This window comes from Cygnus olor, chromosome 3, assembly GCF_009769625.2.
Source record: "Cygnus olor isolate bCygOlo1 chromosome 3, bCygOlo1.pri.v2, whole genome shotgun sequence".
In the NCBI taxonomy this organism is placed as follows: Eukaryota; Metazoa; Chordata; class Aves; order Anseriformes; family Anatidae; genus Cygnus; species Cygnus olor.
Window position 1 is genome coordinate 23,542,559 of NC_049171.1, and position 15,766 is coordinate 23,558,324.

Consider the following 15,766-nt stretch of genomic DNA (forward strand, 5'->3'; position numbering starts at 1 on the left):
GAAAAGCTTATTTCAGCTCATTATTTTTTAAAATACATTTAAGTATTGTCCAGTTGGTAATAAAATCATGACTGATTCTCTTAACATTGGAGTTGTTTATGAGTTCTCAAACTCCTTTGAGGGTAAATTGAGAAAAATCCAGAGAAGGTTAGTCAGAAGTAGAATGATTTTTTAAATGATTCTTCCCCTGTCCGTTATGCCCTTGCTTTGAAGAACAGGAGCAATAGGTTTGATTAACCTGCTCTGGAGTTGCAGAGACCTTTGCACAATTTCTTCTAATTCCTATAAAGTTTTCCTTTCCATTCCTTCTTAGGTCTGGTTGTCCATTCCCTGCTGAGCAATTTATAAATCTCTGCATGAGCTGAACGTTCCATCTCCTTGCTTTGACCCTCTTCTCTGCAACACATTGAAGTCTTAGCTTTTTTTCCCCAAGAGGGAAAGAAAACCCTTCATCTCCCACAGGAGTCTATTTGACCTCATCTTTTTTTAATGAATAAAAACATAGTCTGAAAACAAACAAAGCAAGGAGACAACATACATCCCTGTCTCAGACAATGAAGTTGCTATGTTTCCCAAGCCTTTTAACAACTTTTATATAGTGGGAAAACAAACAATTCTCTTTGCTCCCTCTTCTATGCTCTCCAGAGAGTTCTGCCTTTTCATACACAGACAAGATTATTAGGTTCTAAAATTCCTTTTTAAAATGCATTAATTTAAAAAAAAAGAAATGAAAACATAAAACAATCAAGAGCTGCAGTAGACTGGAACTATTTTGACAAAGACTCAATATATTCAGAACTACAGAGACAATGTATATCTGCAGTTGCATGTTCTGTACCTGTTGTCACAAATACAACTAAATGTGCCTACCTGAAGTCAGAGCCCACCCTTTTCCCATTTTCAGGAATTCCAGGATCAGGGCATGTATCAGATGCAACTGCATCCCCACCTTGGGTCACTGCAAAATAAAGGTAAAAAAAAAAAATTTCGTCATGGACCTGAAAAGATGACTCGTCACTTTTCCCATATATTAACTTCTATGGCCAGAATATAACCATATGCACATTAATATTTATTTTTCTTGAAACAATATAAATTTTGACACAAAAAGAAGCCTCATATAATTGAGTTCTTGGATGTACTGTTTATTTTCTTTAGTTATGATAAAAAAATCAAATATGTTTTTTTTTTCTGGGGGAAAATAAATGATTGATTTCCTATAGTCAGTCATTATTTTATGTATACTCTAGTATCCATGCCTTCTCTCAGACAGGGAAAACAACATTCACGAAGTCACCTTCTGAAATATTCACAACACAGCATTGTGAGACTACAGTTTGAGAAAATTAAATCTCCCTTAAGCTTCTGCCCATAAGACTTGAAACAGACAAAAGCCAAGATCCCAAGTGTAAAGCATAAATATTTTTATGATATAGTTCATCTAAAAAAAATATACAGAAAACCCCAAAGACCGATGTATTTGTAACCAGGTGAATATCTGTATATGAAATTGAGCTTTAAAATTATTTTTTTTTGTGCTTTCAGTTAAGAAAGAAAAGAGAAGATGGCCTACACTCTTCCATTCCTTTTGTCCATTCTGGATTGTCAGGCATTTAATTTAATATCAGGTATGTAGTCCTCTCAAAACCCACAACGAATTGAGCATTTTCACTTTTTTCTTTTGAATTTGTAAAAAGGTGTTTAAGGAATATGTGTAGTTAAAAGTAATTAGTCATAAAGAGAAAAAGTAAGGGAGCACAACACTGAACACATACACTTTCCATCTTGCCAATACACATATGTTACACATTCCTGTCTTTCTGTTTTCTCCACAAAAGGATAGAGCTAGTCGAAATTTGTGGATCTCATTTTCATCTTAAAAGATTTTGGGGAAACCATTAACAACAGGGCAGATTGTTCTTCCTGAATAATAATAATAATAGTAATAATAATAATAATAATAATAATAATAATAATAATAATAATAATAATAAAGTTGGTTGTAATATTTTAGCTGCACAAAATAAATTACACAAGCCTGAGTAGATTACAGATGACAGCATTATGACTGAAAGGTGAGGAGAGATTAGATGTAAAAAGGGGTTGGTTTTCCTACACAGTGATGTAATCTCAAATTGAAGATAGTGTCAGAAAGAATGGTGACAAGCAGGATATGTACAGTCAAATGGTAAAAGCTGTAAATCTTTATGTCTGTTTCAGCAGCATCAGAGACAATTAATTTATATGAAATCCAATGTTTTACAAGAGACTTAAAGATCTAAAGAAATAAAAAAAAATGCACTGTAGCACTACAAAAATTTAACTAAGGACAAAGCTCTTGTAAATACCAAAATGCTTGATTTGATCATAGCTTCTTCTTATAATAGAGAAACTGCAACAATTAAAGTATATTTTAATATTATTTATGTTTCTTTTCTATTTTGGCATATAGAATGTTTTAAAAATATACAAAAGGAAAGGAACCATCTCATTTCTGCATATCTTTTAAGACTACTTATTGTATTGTATATTGTCTGTCCCAGAAATCTTTCTTTTTACAAGGTAATGAAAGATTACGATAATTTCAAAAAATGTGTTTCCAGACAATTTCCATTAGCAATATATTCTAAATAATAACAATAATAATAAAAATCCTGATAAAGTTTGAGTAAAAACCAGTCCAGCTGGACAAAAAAAAAAAAAAAAAGAAAAGCAACTACAAGTCACCATCCTGAAAACACTTCAGACCAAGAGCCCAGTCGTGCTAGTTTCACTACCACTTGGTTTAATAAAGATTTTTGTGTGTGTGTGAATAAGGGCTTTCACAACAAGTTCCTACTACCTGGTAAACATGCATTTTAATCTGAGAGTTTAATTTTGTAGTTTCTCAGGAAGTGTCAGCATTGAAATGCTGTTACAGTAAGGAAAAAAAAATCTTGCTAAATAAACACCCTGCTTGTGTTCCTTAAAATAAACTTCCTACTAGCAATTATTCCATTTTTCAGTAAAAAATAAACAAACAAATAAATAAATATTGATGACTTTTGGCACGGAAATGTAGCTTTGTTACTGGGAGTGGAGTTCAATTTTGACTCCTTAATCACCAAAAAATGAAAATAAGTAATTTGACAGAAACAGTTATTCAACATATCAAGTTCACTAAAATTGAAACTTATGATAACCACTGTAGCACCAGGTAGAGAGCATTGCATTTCCTATCATGTTTTAAGTAGAAACACATTGCAGTGAAACTACCTCCTTTTACAAACATATATACAAAATGCATAAGTATTTTGTTTTGGACACCAGGAAATGTTGACTGAGACCTTACTTATACCACAGAATGAAATGATCTCCCCAGATGGAAGCTCATCTTTGCAAAATTTTCCTCTCAGACAGTACTTTCTGCTGTCAACACATTCTCACATCAGTATCAGGCTGCCATTTGCCCAGAGAAGTACTGCCTCTTGAAATGGAGCAGGTATCATCTGTCTGGAACGCAGCACATCTTCCTGGATGTCTACAGTCCTTGCTAAACATTGCTTGAATTTTACCTTCTACTTTCCCCAATGAACTGTCAAGTGTTTTTTTAACAGATGGTGGTTGTATGACATGCTGTCATAACAAAATAAATCCAATTCCCTGTAAAACAAACCTGTCTGTTTTTATCTTTCCATGTGGGAAAAAAAGGAATAAATTTCACAAATTAATGAAACCATTTATTAACTTTGGATATAAATCAATGATGTTCTGAGACACCAGGGACTTTAGTGCATATATGTATATATATATGTATAATTTTACATGTTAATATGCTTAAAACCTTTACCTGTCAGTATTTTTTAATTTACTTAAAATATTTTTTAGCATTCAGACTAAAAGCAGATGAAAAGGTGCCTAAGCAAATCCCTGTCAGAGACTTTTTTCTTGTGTCAATCCTGTCTGATTTCTCCTTTATCCACAGCTGTGGAGCATTATCCACTGCTACTGAGATCCATAACGTGGGACAAGAAAGTATCATCTGTGATTTGAGTATCTCTGTTCCAGAATATGTTTAATCCTTGCAGTCTCTTTCTAAAAGCCTCTCTTACACATTTTCTTCAATTCATCCAGTCACTTGCCCAATCTTTCATTTTACCTTTAAAGAAAAATGCTTCTGTGTGCCCTTGAAAGACCTGTTTGTACTCTCTCAAAATGATCCTGTATAAGGTTACATTTATCCAGGGCTTTATAGTGTTTCATACTTTTTGCATCTTTCTTCTGATTTCACAGAAACAGAGAATCACAGAATGGTTGAGGTTGGATGCAACCTCTGGAGGTCATCACATCCAACCCTTCTGCTCAAGCAAGTACACCTAAAGCTACTTGCCCGGGACCACATCCAGGCAGCTTGAAGATCTTCAAGGAGGGAGACTACAACCTCTCTGGGCAACCTGTGCCAGTGCTCAGTCATCTGCAGGGTAAAGTATTTTCTGATGTTGGAACCTCCTGTCTTTAAGTTTGTGCCCATTGCCTCTTGTCCAGTCACTGAGAACCACTGAAAGGAGACTGGATTCATCCCCTTTACACTCTTCCTTCAAGCATTTATAGACACTGATAAATCTCTCAAGCCTTCCCTACTCCAGGCTGAAGACTTCCAGCTCTCTCAGTCTTTCCTCATGGGAGAGACGTTTCAGTGCCCTCATTCTCTTTGTGGCTCTTTGTTGGACTCTCTCCAGTACATCCATGTCTCCCTTGCAGTGGAAGCATGGAACCTAGAACTGGACACAGTACTCCAGGTGTGGCCTCACCAGTGCTGAACAGAGGAAAAGCATCACCTCCCTTGACTTTTTAGCAAGACTTTGCATAATGCAGCCAAGCATAATATTAGCCTTCTTTGTGGCAAAGGCCCATTGCTGTCTCATGTTCAGCCTGGTGTCCAGCAGGACCCCCACATCCATTTCTACAAGGCTGCTCTCCAGCCAGTCAGCCCCTGGCATGCTCTCATGCATAAGGCTGTTCTTCCCCAGCTGCAGGACTTTGTACTTCCCCTTGTTGAACTCTGTGAAGTTCCTGTTTACTTTTTCACATCAAATATAAGTTACATCTCTTTACTTTCAAAGCTCAGTCAGAGACTACCTCAATTTTAACTATCATCTTAATTTTTCATTTTAGAATTTTCAAATTTAAAAACAAGGGAGGTATGAAAGAAAGTGGAAGTAATTTTCCTAGATAAAGATTTAAAAATTTAGAAATGAATATCAATTATGTAGTAACTTTGGCACAGCCATGCACTAATTAGTAGCATTCACCTTAAAACACTAGCAATATTTCTCAGTATTGTGAACATAAACTGAACATTTTTAAGCCTGTATTTAATGACAAAGAAATTTAGGACACCCAGTAGTTTTCAATCACACACCTACATGTATTTTCTAACTCTTAATACCAGCCTTTTATTCCTTGAAGATCTTCAAAAGCTCTGCTTTTGGGACACCTGCCTCAGGCATCAATGCTTGAACAGGAGGGTTGGATGTGATGACCTCCAGAGCTATTCTTAATACATTCTCAGTATAGCCTTTTTGTTTACAAAAAAATAAGTTTAGATGTATATAATGCTGGCAAATATCAAAGTAACATATTGCTTTACATAGATAATTCTTCACGCTTTATCCTAATTGCACACAGTTCTTCAAGGCACTATCAGCTAGAGAAAACACTGTATGTTCCATCACACTAGCATCAGAAAAAATATTTGAAGTCACCGGGTAGGGAGAACAGTGAGGAAAGATTCTAGTCGGGTTTATTTATTTATTTATTTATTTATGAAATAGTAGCTACTGTAGAGTATAACAGAACTCCGTTTTTTTCTTCTTTTAACAGAGAGTTTGAGAATATCAAAGATGCTTCAACCACCAGACATGTCTTTGGTATAGAGACAGAGCATTCTCAGTGGACAAATTTTAACTCTGGAACTTCATATTATACTGCAAAACTAAGAATTTGGAGGCCTTTCTGCAGAAATATTGGAAGAGAAGTGAGTTCATTAATGTAATGGACAGTTTTTCAGACTATATAGAACCTCTATGGTTAAGACTTGGTTTGGTTTATCAAATTTCCATTTGATAAAAAGACCTAATCGTTATTTTACCGTGAACAAATTAACTTGATTTCTTCCATTTTTTCAGCTGGTGTCATGCGGACTAGAGTTTTGACAGTTTTGGAATTCATGTGTATTGTTTTACTTGGTACATAACATAGTAAGACTAGAACTCCTGTAAGATGTTTCTCATGTTCTGATTCTTACACAATAGTACAGAAGAATGACGGGCAGTAACTGTAAACAGAAATTAGACTTTTAAAAGTCTTAAAAATGATGTAAACAATTAGCAGATACATTAAAATCCTTATTTAACTCAGCATTTGGGAAGTTTTAAACCTTAATCAGACAGTAATATTAGGCAGAAGGGACGGTGCAACGTACATTTCAGGCAGCAATACAAGCCACACAAGATCTCCCTTGTTATAATATCAGTCCTACTCCAGACCAGCTTCCCTGCTTTAGATGCATTTGGAACCTCAGTTTACATTAATGATCTACTCATGTTCACATAAATCATGTGATACATGCTCTGAAGGGCTAGACTTTGAAGCAAGAAAAATATTATGTATAGATGAACTATACCGCATATAAGTAGTTGGCGTTCATGTTTCACGCTGCAACACCTCAGTTTTAATAGGTTTTGGCAGTCTCTTTGGTCATTTACACATTCTCTTAGTGATATCACCATAGAAATGTTCTGGGTTTAAAAAAAAAAAAAGAAAAAAAAATACGTAAACCCAGGCACACATATTCCTTCAATAATATGATTTGAATGCTTTTCAAATTAAACCAAAAAATTACCAGAATCACCTACAAGACAGCCTTGTCAAATACTGCCTGGAGGTTAAAGAAAAGAAAAGAAAAGACCCCAAAATGCACTGTGGAAAGATATTATAAGAAATGGCAGTTTTTCTAGTGCAGACTGACAAGTTGGTAAACTGAACAAGACTTTACAATGAATGAGTACTTTATCTCTCTATTATGATGCAAATAAAATCTGACATGTAAATAGCAGCCTCTTTCCAGCCAAGAAGTCACACATAAGTGCAATGACACTGTATCAGTCAAACAAGATAAGATCTGCACTAATTAATGAGACATCTTTATTATTCGTAAGTTCCATACATTTACATTTTTTAACATTTTAATTTTTGAAAAGTTTAATTCATATCTAAAAAAAAATATTAAATAGTTCTAGATATAGTTTTGGTCATTAAATAATTATGCTTCAAAAGCAAACCCCCCAAAAATCAATTATTCTTTATGAAATGCACTTGAAGTTACTTGTTATGGATAACAATGAAAAATGTCATTGCTGGAAAAGAAAAATAAACCGATATACTTAATTGTCTTGACATGTCAATATATGGAGAAGAGGTAAAAAAGATTATCATTGTATAAAATAGCTGAATATGCTGGAGACTTCTTTTTTATTTATATAAATATTTTGGAATTAATGGATGAAAAGGAAGATTTTAGGATACAAAAGCTTCAATTAGCAAGTGTATTCATAGAACTAACTGAATGAAAGTTTTCACAATAAGTATTGTTATGCTTGAAAATATTGCTATATGCTTAAAAATATCAGTTACCCCTACCCCCTACCCCGAGGATAATTTCAAGCTTTCAATTTTTTTGATTTATGCAGATCAAAATGAAAGAATGAATGTGGGAATAGTTTTAATGGTCAGGCTGTATATACATTAGAAGTTTTTGTTTGTTTGTTTGTTTGTTTGCAAATACATTTATTGGGAGATTTCCAATGTGTTGCGCTTACTGACAACCAGAAAGAAAGAAGAGAAGGAAGAGATAAGCAAGGGAGGACAGGCAATGAAAGTTTTGTAGTTCAGCATTTAAACTACTTTCAGGAAGCTAGTTCAAAGTCTTTATCATGAAACACTGAGTATCCTTTGCTAATTGCATACACCAGATTTTCACACTTGTTGAATTCATCAGATCCAAGGAAAAGACAATTGAGTTTTCAAAAAACAGACCAACCATAGGTCCATAGCGTGCTTCCAACTTCCTTCAACTGAAGGTCCACACACAAGCTACTATTGCCAACAAGTACTGTTAACTCAAGTGCAATAAGTGACTCTAAAATGCTGCAATTTCCAGATGATTAAAATTCACTCCCCAATGATTCAATACAGTTCCACCCCATGGAAAGTATAAGTTAGCATTTTGTTTGCTTTTATTAAGGAATTTACACCATAAACTATAGCAAGAATACCTGAAGACTGCAAAATCTATCACTTACTAAGACTTGCTAAACTGAAGCTCTCCATACTTAAGAACGTACACTCATTTTTGTCTTTTAATTTACAATTTATAGAAGTTACCATTTTCAAAATACTGCCCCTTCATTAATCCTGCTGGTTAAATAATGATCTAAATCATGTATTTATGTTGCTCAAAGTCATGAAGGGAAGACAAAAACATTTCCCACATCACCGCATAACAACCGTATTGTGCTATATTTGTAGCTTGCTTAGAGTAAAACTGTTCAGGGCTCACCTATAGTCATCAAGCCTTGCAAGTTCTTATAACATAAAAGATTTTTCATACAAAGATACTAGAAACTCTCTAGTAACTAGTTTTCACACTGGACTTCTGAAGTCCAGTATTATTTCATGACTTGCTGCAGGTGATGATGTTTTTGCACCTTTTCCAAAACCCAGAATTTGGCTGAAAAGTACTTCTTTCCAATCACAAGAAAATATTTTAATGTATTATCATTATATAATACTCAAACAAAGGGAAATGGAAAATCCTGACTTCAGTGAAGTCAATAGATAGAGAGTAACTATGAGACTAGTCATGATGAGAAGGCAGGATTTAATCTGATCAGCAAAATATACATTTTTTTTTCTTTTAAAAATAAATACATTACCATTTATTTTGCATGCCATGTGACATGAAGGAGAAACAACAATGTGACATGCAAATGAAACTGCCATTATATATTTGTCCTTTGCAGACCACACACTGAGCTATGAGTAAGGCTTAAACACATAGCTCAAATAAACAGAGTTGCTTTTTCCAGCGCCAGTTCATTCAGAAATGTAAGAAATTCGGTAATTTACTTTGAAACAACAATGCTGATGAAGAGTCAGCAGTAAAGAGCAATTTTATGGGATATCCAGAAGCATTCTTTACAAAAGAAATAAACCCAACCTGTTGTTTTGTCTCAGTGGCATAGAAGTTGGGAAAATTCCATTTTTCACCAGTGTCAGGTTATAAAGTTACCCTACAAAGCTATTTACTTGTAAATATACTGCCACTTTATAACATAGTTTATTGATTCACAAGGCAGTCTATCTCTTTTCTTTTAAAATAGCTATCTAGCATGTTACTGAATACTGCCATTTCTGCAGTAATCCTGAAGCGACTATAAATTTTAATTTTAGATATCAGTAAGGTTTAAAATGACTGTGTTTAAATAATTTCTCATTTCCTTCATTAGTATTTAATATATCTATATATTTAATGTATCTTACATATACATATAGATGTATAGCATTGATTTTTCAATCAATGTGCTACCTACTTTTTTAGTGTGGTAACTGTTATTAAAGTTTTGGTTGGCTTTTCAGAGTAAAATGTCTAGCACTGTGTAACAAGTTGTAACAAAACAGTTAGTTATGGGCATACTGCACTGATAATTTAACTTTTCTATATAACCTTTAGGATTTTGCATTGAACTGATATATATTGGTCCAGCATCCAAGGTTTGCTGAATTTAACAAATATAATTTGACTTTGAGAAAGAGCTTAAAATTGTAAAATATCTGCTAACTACTGGATAGTCTACTGGGGCAGAGCTGTTTTAGAATTTAAGATAACTTGATGCATAGCAGTTCAGTTCCTTGGCCTTCCTCTGAGTTTTCTGTGACCTTGAGCAAGCCATTTAGGACCCCATCTAATGTGAAACCTAGGTAGAACATTGAAGCTTGTGACCAAAACTAGTCCTGAATTTAAGCTGTTCTCTAAAGCTGGAGGCCCTTAAATTATGAGTGGTTTTCACTTTCTACCTTTAAGTTTCACCTGCTTAATAGCTGTAGTTTTGTACTAGCCCAGAAGTGACATCTCTTAGTCCTTTTGACAGGACTAAGCACTGTACTGTCTCTTTCACTCTAGATGAGCTCAGAACACATCTATGGTGTCACCAAGAAGACTGAATTTCTCACAAAATAAGAAACAGACCAGCTGATAATGATTTTCTTTAAAAGTGCAGCTGAGTAGTTAGAGGAGTGTCCAAAATTAATTTAACACCTTTGGTTTTCTGTAAAATGCCCAGGTCATAAACCTACTAATACAGTGGTGTGATTAGTTCTCTCCCCTTATCTCTTGTTGAATTTAAAACGTATGGAGAGGGAGAAAAAAAAAAAAAAAAAAAAAAAAGCTATTTGGGTTAGAGGAAAAAAAAAAAAAAAAAGGCCATAAGAATGAGTATGGTGGTGTAGTATGACAAAGATACTCAGGCAATGAAAAAGACATGAATTCCAAACACTATGGTGAGCACTTGTTTTCAGATATAATCTTAAGAATTCATACATAGAAGCTTTTCTTTTCAGGTCTCTCTGAGGGCAAAAATGTTCTGATACACAGATAAAAAAATCAGAGAAGATCTGATTTTCTGGTACATAACAGGTTTAATAGGTATGATCACTATGAAATGCATATGTGTGGACAAAGATGCTTACTGTGACAGCAGAAGAGAATTCTAGTCTCTATCTTAAAATGCATAATCATTAAAATTTCAGTCTTTCCACTGATTATGTTTATGGAAGAAACTGAATGAAGACAGTATAAGATCTGTCATTTTCCTGACTCAGAAAAAAAATAATAATCATATTAAAATCATAAAGGGGGTCAGGAACAGACTGAATCTATTAATAGGATGTATAACCTGGTTCAAGTTGAAAAGGAAGAGATGGTAGCTTTCCAAAGTCATGACATTTAACAGAACCAAGCCATTAATTTTGATGGTGTGATTTCTGTGCTTACTTCAACTAAATAGTTTTTTTTTTTTTTTTAATACAATACACATTTTGTTCAGTTATAAAGTAAATAATTATGTGAATATACCAAAATTAAGTTTTTTTTTTTTTTTTAAACGTATATTAACACTGTCTGGTAGTGCTTGTGATTGAAGTTCACTGCAGAGATACCTCTATTTAACTGGCAAGAATAAATATCACAGAATCATAGAAACACAGAATAGATTGGGTTCGAAGGGACCTTAAAGACCATCTAGTTCCAACCTCTGCCCTAGGCAGGGATGTCACCCACTAGACCAAGTTGCCCAGGGCCTTGTCCAACCTGGCCTTGAACTCCTCCAGGGATGGGGCATCCACAGCTTCTCCGGGCAACATGTTCCAGTGCCTCACCACCCTCTGAGGGAAGAATTTCCTCCTAACCTCTAATCTAAATCTCCCCTCTTTTAGTTTAAAGTCATTCTGCCTTGTCCCATAACTGTCTGCCTGAGGAAAAAGTTGCTCTCCATCTTTTTTATAAGCCCACTGTACGTATTGAAAAGCTGCAATGAGGTCACTCCTGAGCCTTCTCTTCTCCAGGTTCAACAGCCCCAGCTCTCTCAGCCTTTCTTCACAGGAGATAAATATAATTTGATAAATATCAAATATCTAGCTCCAATAAGGGATGCACAACACTCTCAAGAAATAAATTAAGTATATCCCAACTAAACTTTGCATTACTGAAGTTAAAGTTCTGCAAGTTAAACCTGCAAGCAATCTGTCTCTGGATACACCAGAAGCTAGATAAGAATTACGGTTCCCAAGAACTCCAAGTTTTATATTTAACATGCAGCCACAGTAGATGACTTCTCCAATGGTCATTTTGATAATTTAGATCCCCAAGCAACTATGTGTTTAAAGTAACATTTAAATGGATAAATCCAAAAGTGGATCATGACCATTTACTTCTGTGAGCATCTGAAATTCAAGTAACACTTTTTTTACACTATCCTGTGCAAAATACATCTGTTCAGAATAGAAACTATTCCTTATGCTTATCTGCCCACATCTATTAAAATAAAACAATGATCTTTGCTTCCTTTTGGGTACCCTGTTCCAAGAGGGACTTCAGCATTGTGAATCCTTAGCACAACAAAGCGCTTTCTGACAACTTAGTATGAAATGCCTTACCTCAGGGATAGGATTCATGGCATATATATTTTTATAGTAGTTACATTCCCATATGCACTTTTCAAGCTCCTACTCAGGGAAAATGATTATAACATTGTGTGCAAGCATCAGAAAATATATGAAAATTTGTAATAAGAAGGACCATACCAGAAATCTCGGCACCATTTTTTCTCATAAATATATGTTTTAAGCACTTTTTTTCAAAAGTTGGTTGAAAAAAATGTATGTAATTGTTTCCATTCCTCACTTGAAAGTATCCAGTAGCTATTAAAATTACCTAAATTGACATTTAAATACCATGAATCTGCAGGGTGGATGTTTTATGACACTAATTCAAAAGACAGAATTTTGCCTTTCAAGTGGAAGTGCAAGAACTAGAATAACAGCAGTACGTAATTTGTACTGATGTTTTACACAGAGTAGCTCAGAATATACTTGAAGTAAGACTATAATGCCTTGTGGCCTAAATTGTCTACAAATGCTGTAATTAGGGACAGTCTTCCAAAAGAGAAAAACACCGTATCATGGATAAGTGAACGATCTCAGAGCAGAACATTTCTCCAAATAAAATACATATTCCATTTTTTTATCTAATTCTGTAAAGTCTCAGTTTCAAGTTATAGAGTAATGAAGTAAAAAGCATCAAAATAAGTGTTTTTCTTTTGCACAGAATGATGTGCAGCTGTATACAATATCTCATACTCTGGTTATCTTTAAAACATACAGCACAAACATTTAAAACACTATTTCAGCTTGGCTCTTTTCCCCCCTTCATTGAGATTAGCAGGCTGGATGTCAGCTGCAACATATTCTGCTTTGACTGTTCCCTCCAAATCTTCTTATTATGACAATAACAAACAATAAATAATAATAATAATAATTAAAAAGCTAAGTCATTTATCACAATTTTCCATGGCATCTTTTCATTTCATTTCCATACACTCTTCTATACTGAATATGTAACCTCAATCATTCTGGTTCGTCTGTTTATTCAGGTGAAATGCCAAACTGATAATTCATAATTCTTTTTCCTCCTTCTTACACAGAGCTGGTGACTTATTCATGTCAACCTGTTAATTCCTGAGGGAAAGAGGCAAAGAGGTTATACTGGTTTCTCAAATACATTCTGGTCCTCAAAGTGTTACTGAACTGAGACAAGCTTTGAATAAGCAATGGTTTCAGTCCCAGTACAAAGGAGAAGAAGAACAAAAACTTCCTTTGGGGGGTTTCACCCATTAATCACCCTTTAAAAATCACCATGCATTTCTAACAGCTGCTTACGTCATTGAAATAGTCAATCATTACATAAAACTGAGATTTTATTGATTAGAATATTTCCCAACTGAAGTCAAAGATATGGCTGTTTGCATCCATTAGCGAAGGTATACTGTTAAGGTAATCTGCTGTTTCATGGCTCAATTCATATATTCTGTCATGTAATATGAGGGTATTAGTAATTCAACCAGGAATTCACTTTACTTTTGATAAATTTTAAATAGTCCTTCTTGAAAATCTGTATTAGTCAGGTTGTCTACAGTCTTCCATCCTGATGGAAGAATGTCCCTTGTATCATTAAACCAGTCCAGGATACATTTTATCAGTGTCCCATTTCTAGCTAATATCAGAGCAGTTCAGCTCTATGTCTGTGTAAAATGGAGCTCATGGTAATTAATTGACAGAAATGATCAAATACTGTGCATGAGCCTTTTGAAGCTAGCTCAGCATGAAAATGTACTCAAAAGTCATTATACTTTTCCCTAGATAACTTGAAACAGATATTCTGCAATCTTGTTGCCACTCCCAGAGTTTCTTAAAAATGAGAATTTCATTTTGAGATCAGTTTAGAGATGAATGCTTGCTCCTCTTTCTGAGGCTGACAAGTCCCATTTCACCCATGACAGCCTCCAGGTGTTAAATAGAAACATGAATCGAATGTGGACTACTGATGTGAAAAGCCAATTCCATTGCTTTGACAAAGAAACAAGTGAGATCTAGTTAGGTTGTGATTGTAACAATCATATTATATTACTGTGTTAGGATTTTTAGGACAGTGGCCCCCACACTGATAAGCAAAAATACATGAAATAGAGCTATGCTATCTGACACTGATGTAAATAAAAATGTCAGCCAGGCAAAATAACAACTGTACTAATTAAACTAAGCCATACGAAGCAACATACTACAATATTTCAGATCTCTGTGACAATGCATTTCAATTCTTCTGAACAAAAATGCAGTTACTTATCAGAGAGATCCAAGAAGCATTGTGAATAGAGGCAGATTTTATGCCCCGCGTGTCTTTATTCACTTTGTACAAAAGATGGATTTTATTCTACTGGAAATATTCACTATCAGAATTGTCCTTGGAATATGAAGAACCACTATAACTGGGTTTTATCTACGATGTCCCATAGCTGGAAATGAGGAAGGAAGGACAGATGGGCAGAGACCAGCAGTTCCAGCAGTATGGCTGGCTTGGCCACATCAGTAGCAGAAGTAGTAGCAGTAGCCACCAGTAGCAGAGTGGCCGATTCTTCTGAAAGGACTCAGACAGCCTAATGGAAAGAAGATGGGCTTAGCAGATCACCCCATGATTGTTCTGTATGGTCTTTATGGACCCCCGCCAATTGGTGAAAGCAGAAAACAATTCACAAAGTTTATTTAAGTAGAAGACCAGATAACCACAACTCTTCATAAATTGCCTTCCTCTTTTCCCAATAGTAGGTTTTTGATCTTTGTTGTTGCTATTTTTATTTTTTCTTCTTGTAGAAAAGTGAAGGCTTGCCATTCATGACATATCCCATGCACTTTAATGCCTTGAAAACCTGAAGTGGTGGGTAACTAGCAGAAGAGCAGCTGCAAATATGGAGCAGCAGCAGTTCACATTACCTTGTCTATGTTCAGATTACAACCGGATGTCTCCAAGAATCACTGGGAAGGAAGCACCCTCTGTCTCTTTCCTGCCTTAGGATGGCTAGATCCTGTATTTCACCTCAAAATGCATGGACTGCCCTACTCCCAGATCCTTTTCCGTTTTCTCCCAGATCAGTTTTCTGTTCATCATGAAATGCAGAGTTTGTTTGCCATTTTAAGGATATACCAGCCAAGGGGGAAACTCTCCTGTTAAAAATGGTAGTTTTTATCATGTAAAATCATTACATGTATGGTAGTCATGGTAAAACTCACAGTTGTCTGTTCCGAGTGTGTGAGTTAAGAATTGCATTAGGTGTCCATGGCAAGGCGCTGGTAGCAGGGGTCTGCAGGGCGCCTCTGTGAGGAGAGGCCGGGGCTGCCCCATGTTGGACACAGCTGGTTCCAGCCGGCCCAGCAGACAAAATGACGGTGCCTCTGGGAAATGGATTAGAGAAAGAGCAAAAAATGCTGTGTAGCAGTGTGTGAGAGAGGAAAAAACAAACAAACAAACAAACAAACAAAAAAAAAACAGGATGAGGAACAATTCTGTGGACACCGGAGTCAGAGAAGGGGGAGGAGTTGCTTCAGGAACTGGAGCAGA

General features: G+C 35.2%; 1 protein-coding gene across 4 annotated transcripts in view; it reads right to left on the reverse strand.

The window, feature by feature from the left end:
* CSMD1 (CUB and Sushi multiple domains 1) overlaps nucleotides 1–15,766 on the reverse strand; it is a 1,148,093-nt gene that overhangs the window by 373,085 nt on the left and 759,242 nt on the right. For all 4 annotated transcript variants that reach the window (XM_040551456.1, XM_040551454.1, XM_040551453.1 and 1 more), the window contains one exon: nucleotides 871–958. In XM_040551456.1, the coding sequence (XP_040407390.1) occupies nucleotides 871–958 (88 nt within the window). The remainder of the gene's footprint in view (nucleotides 1–870; nucleotides 959–15,766) is intronic.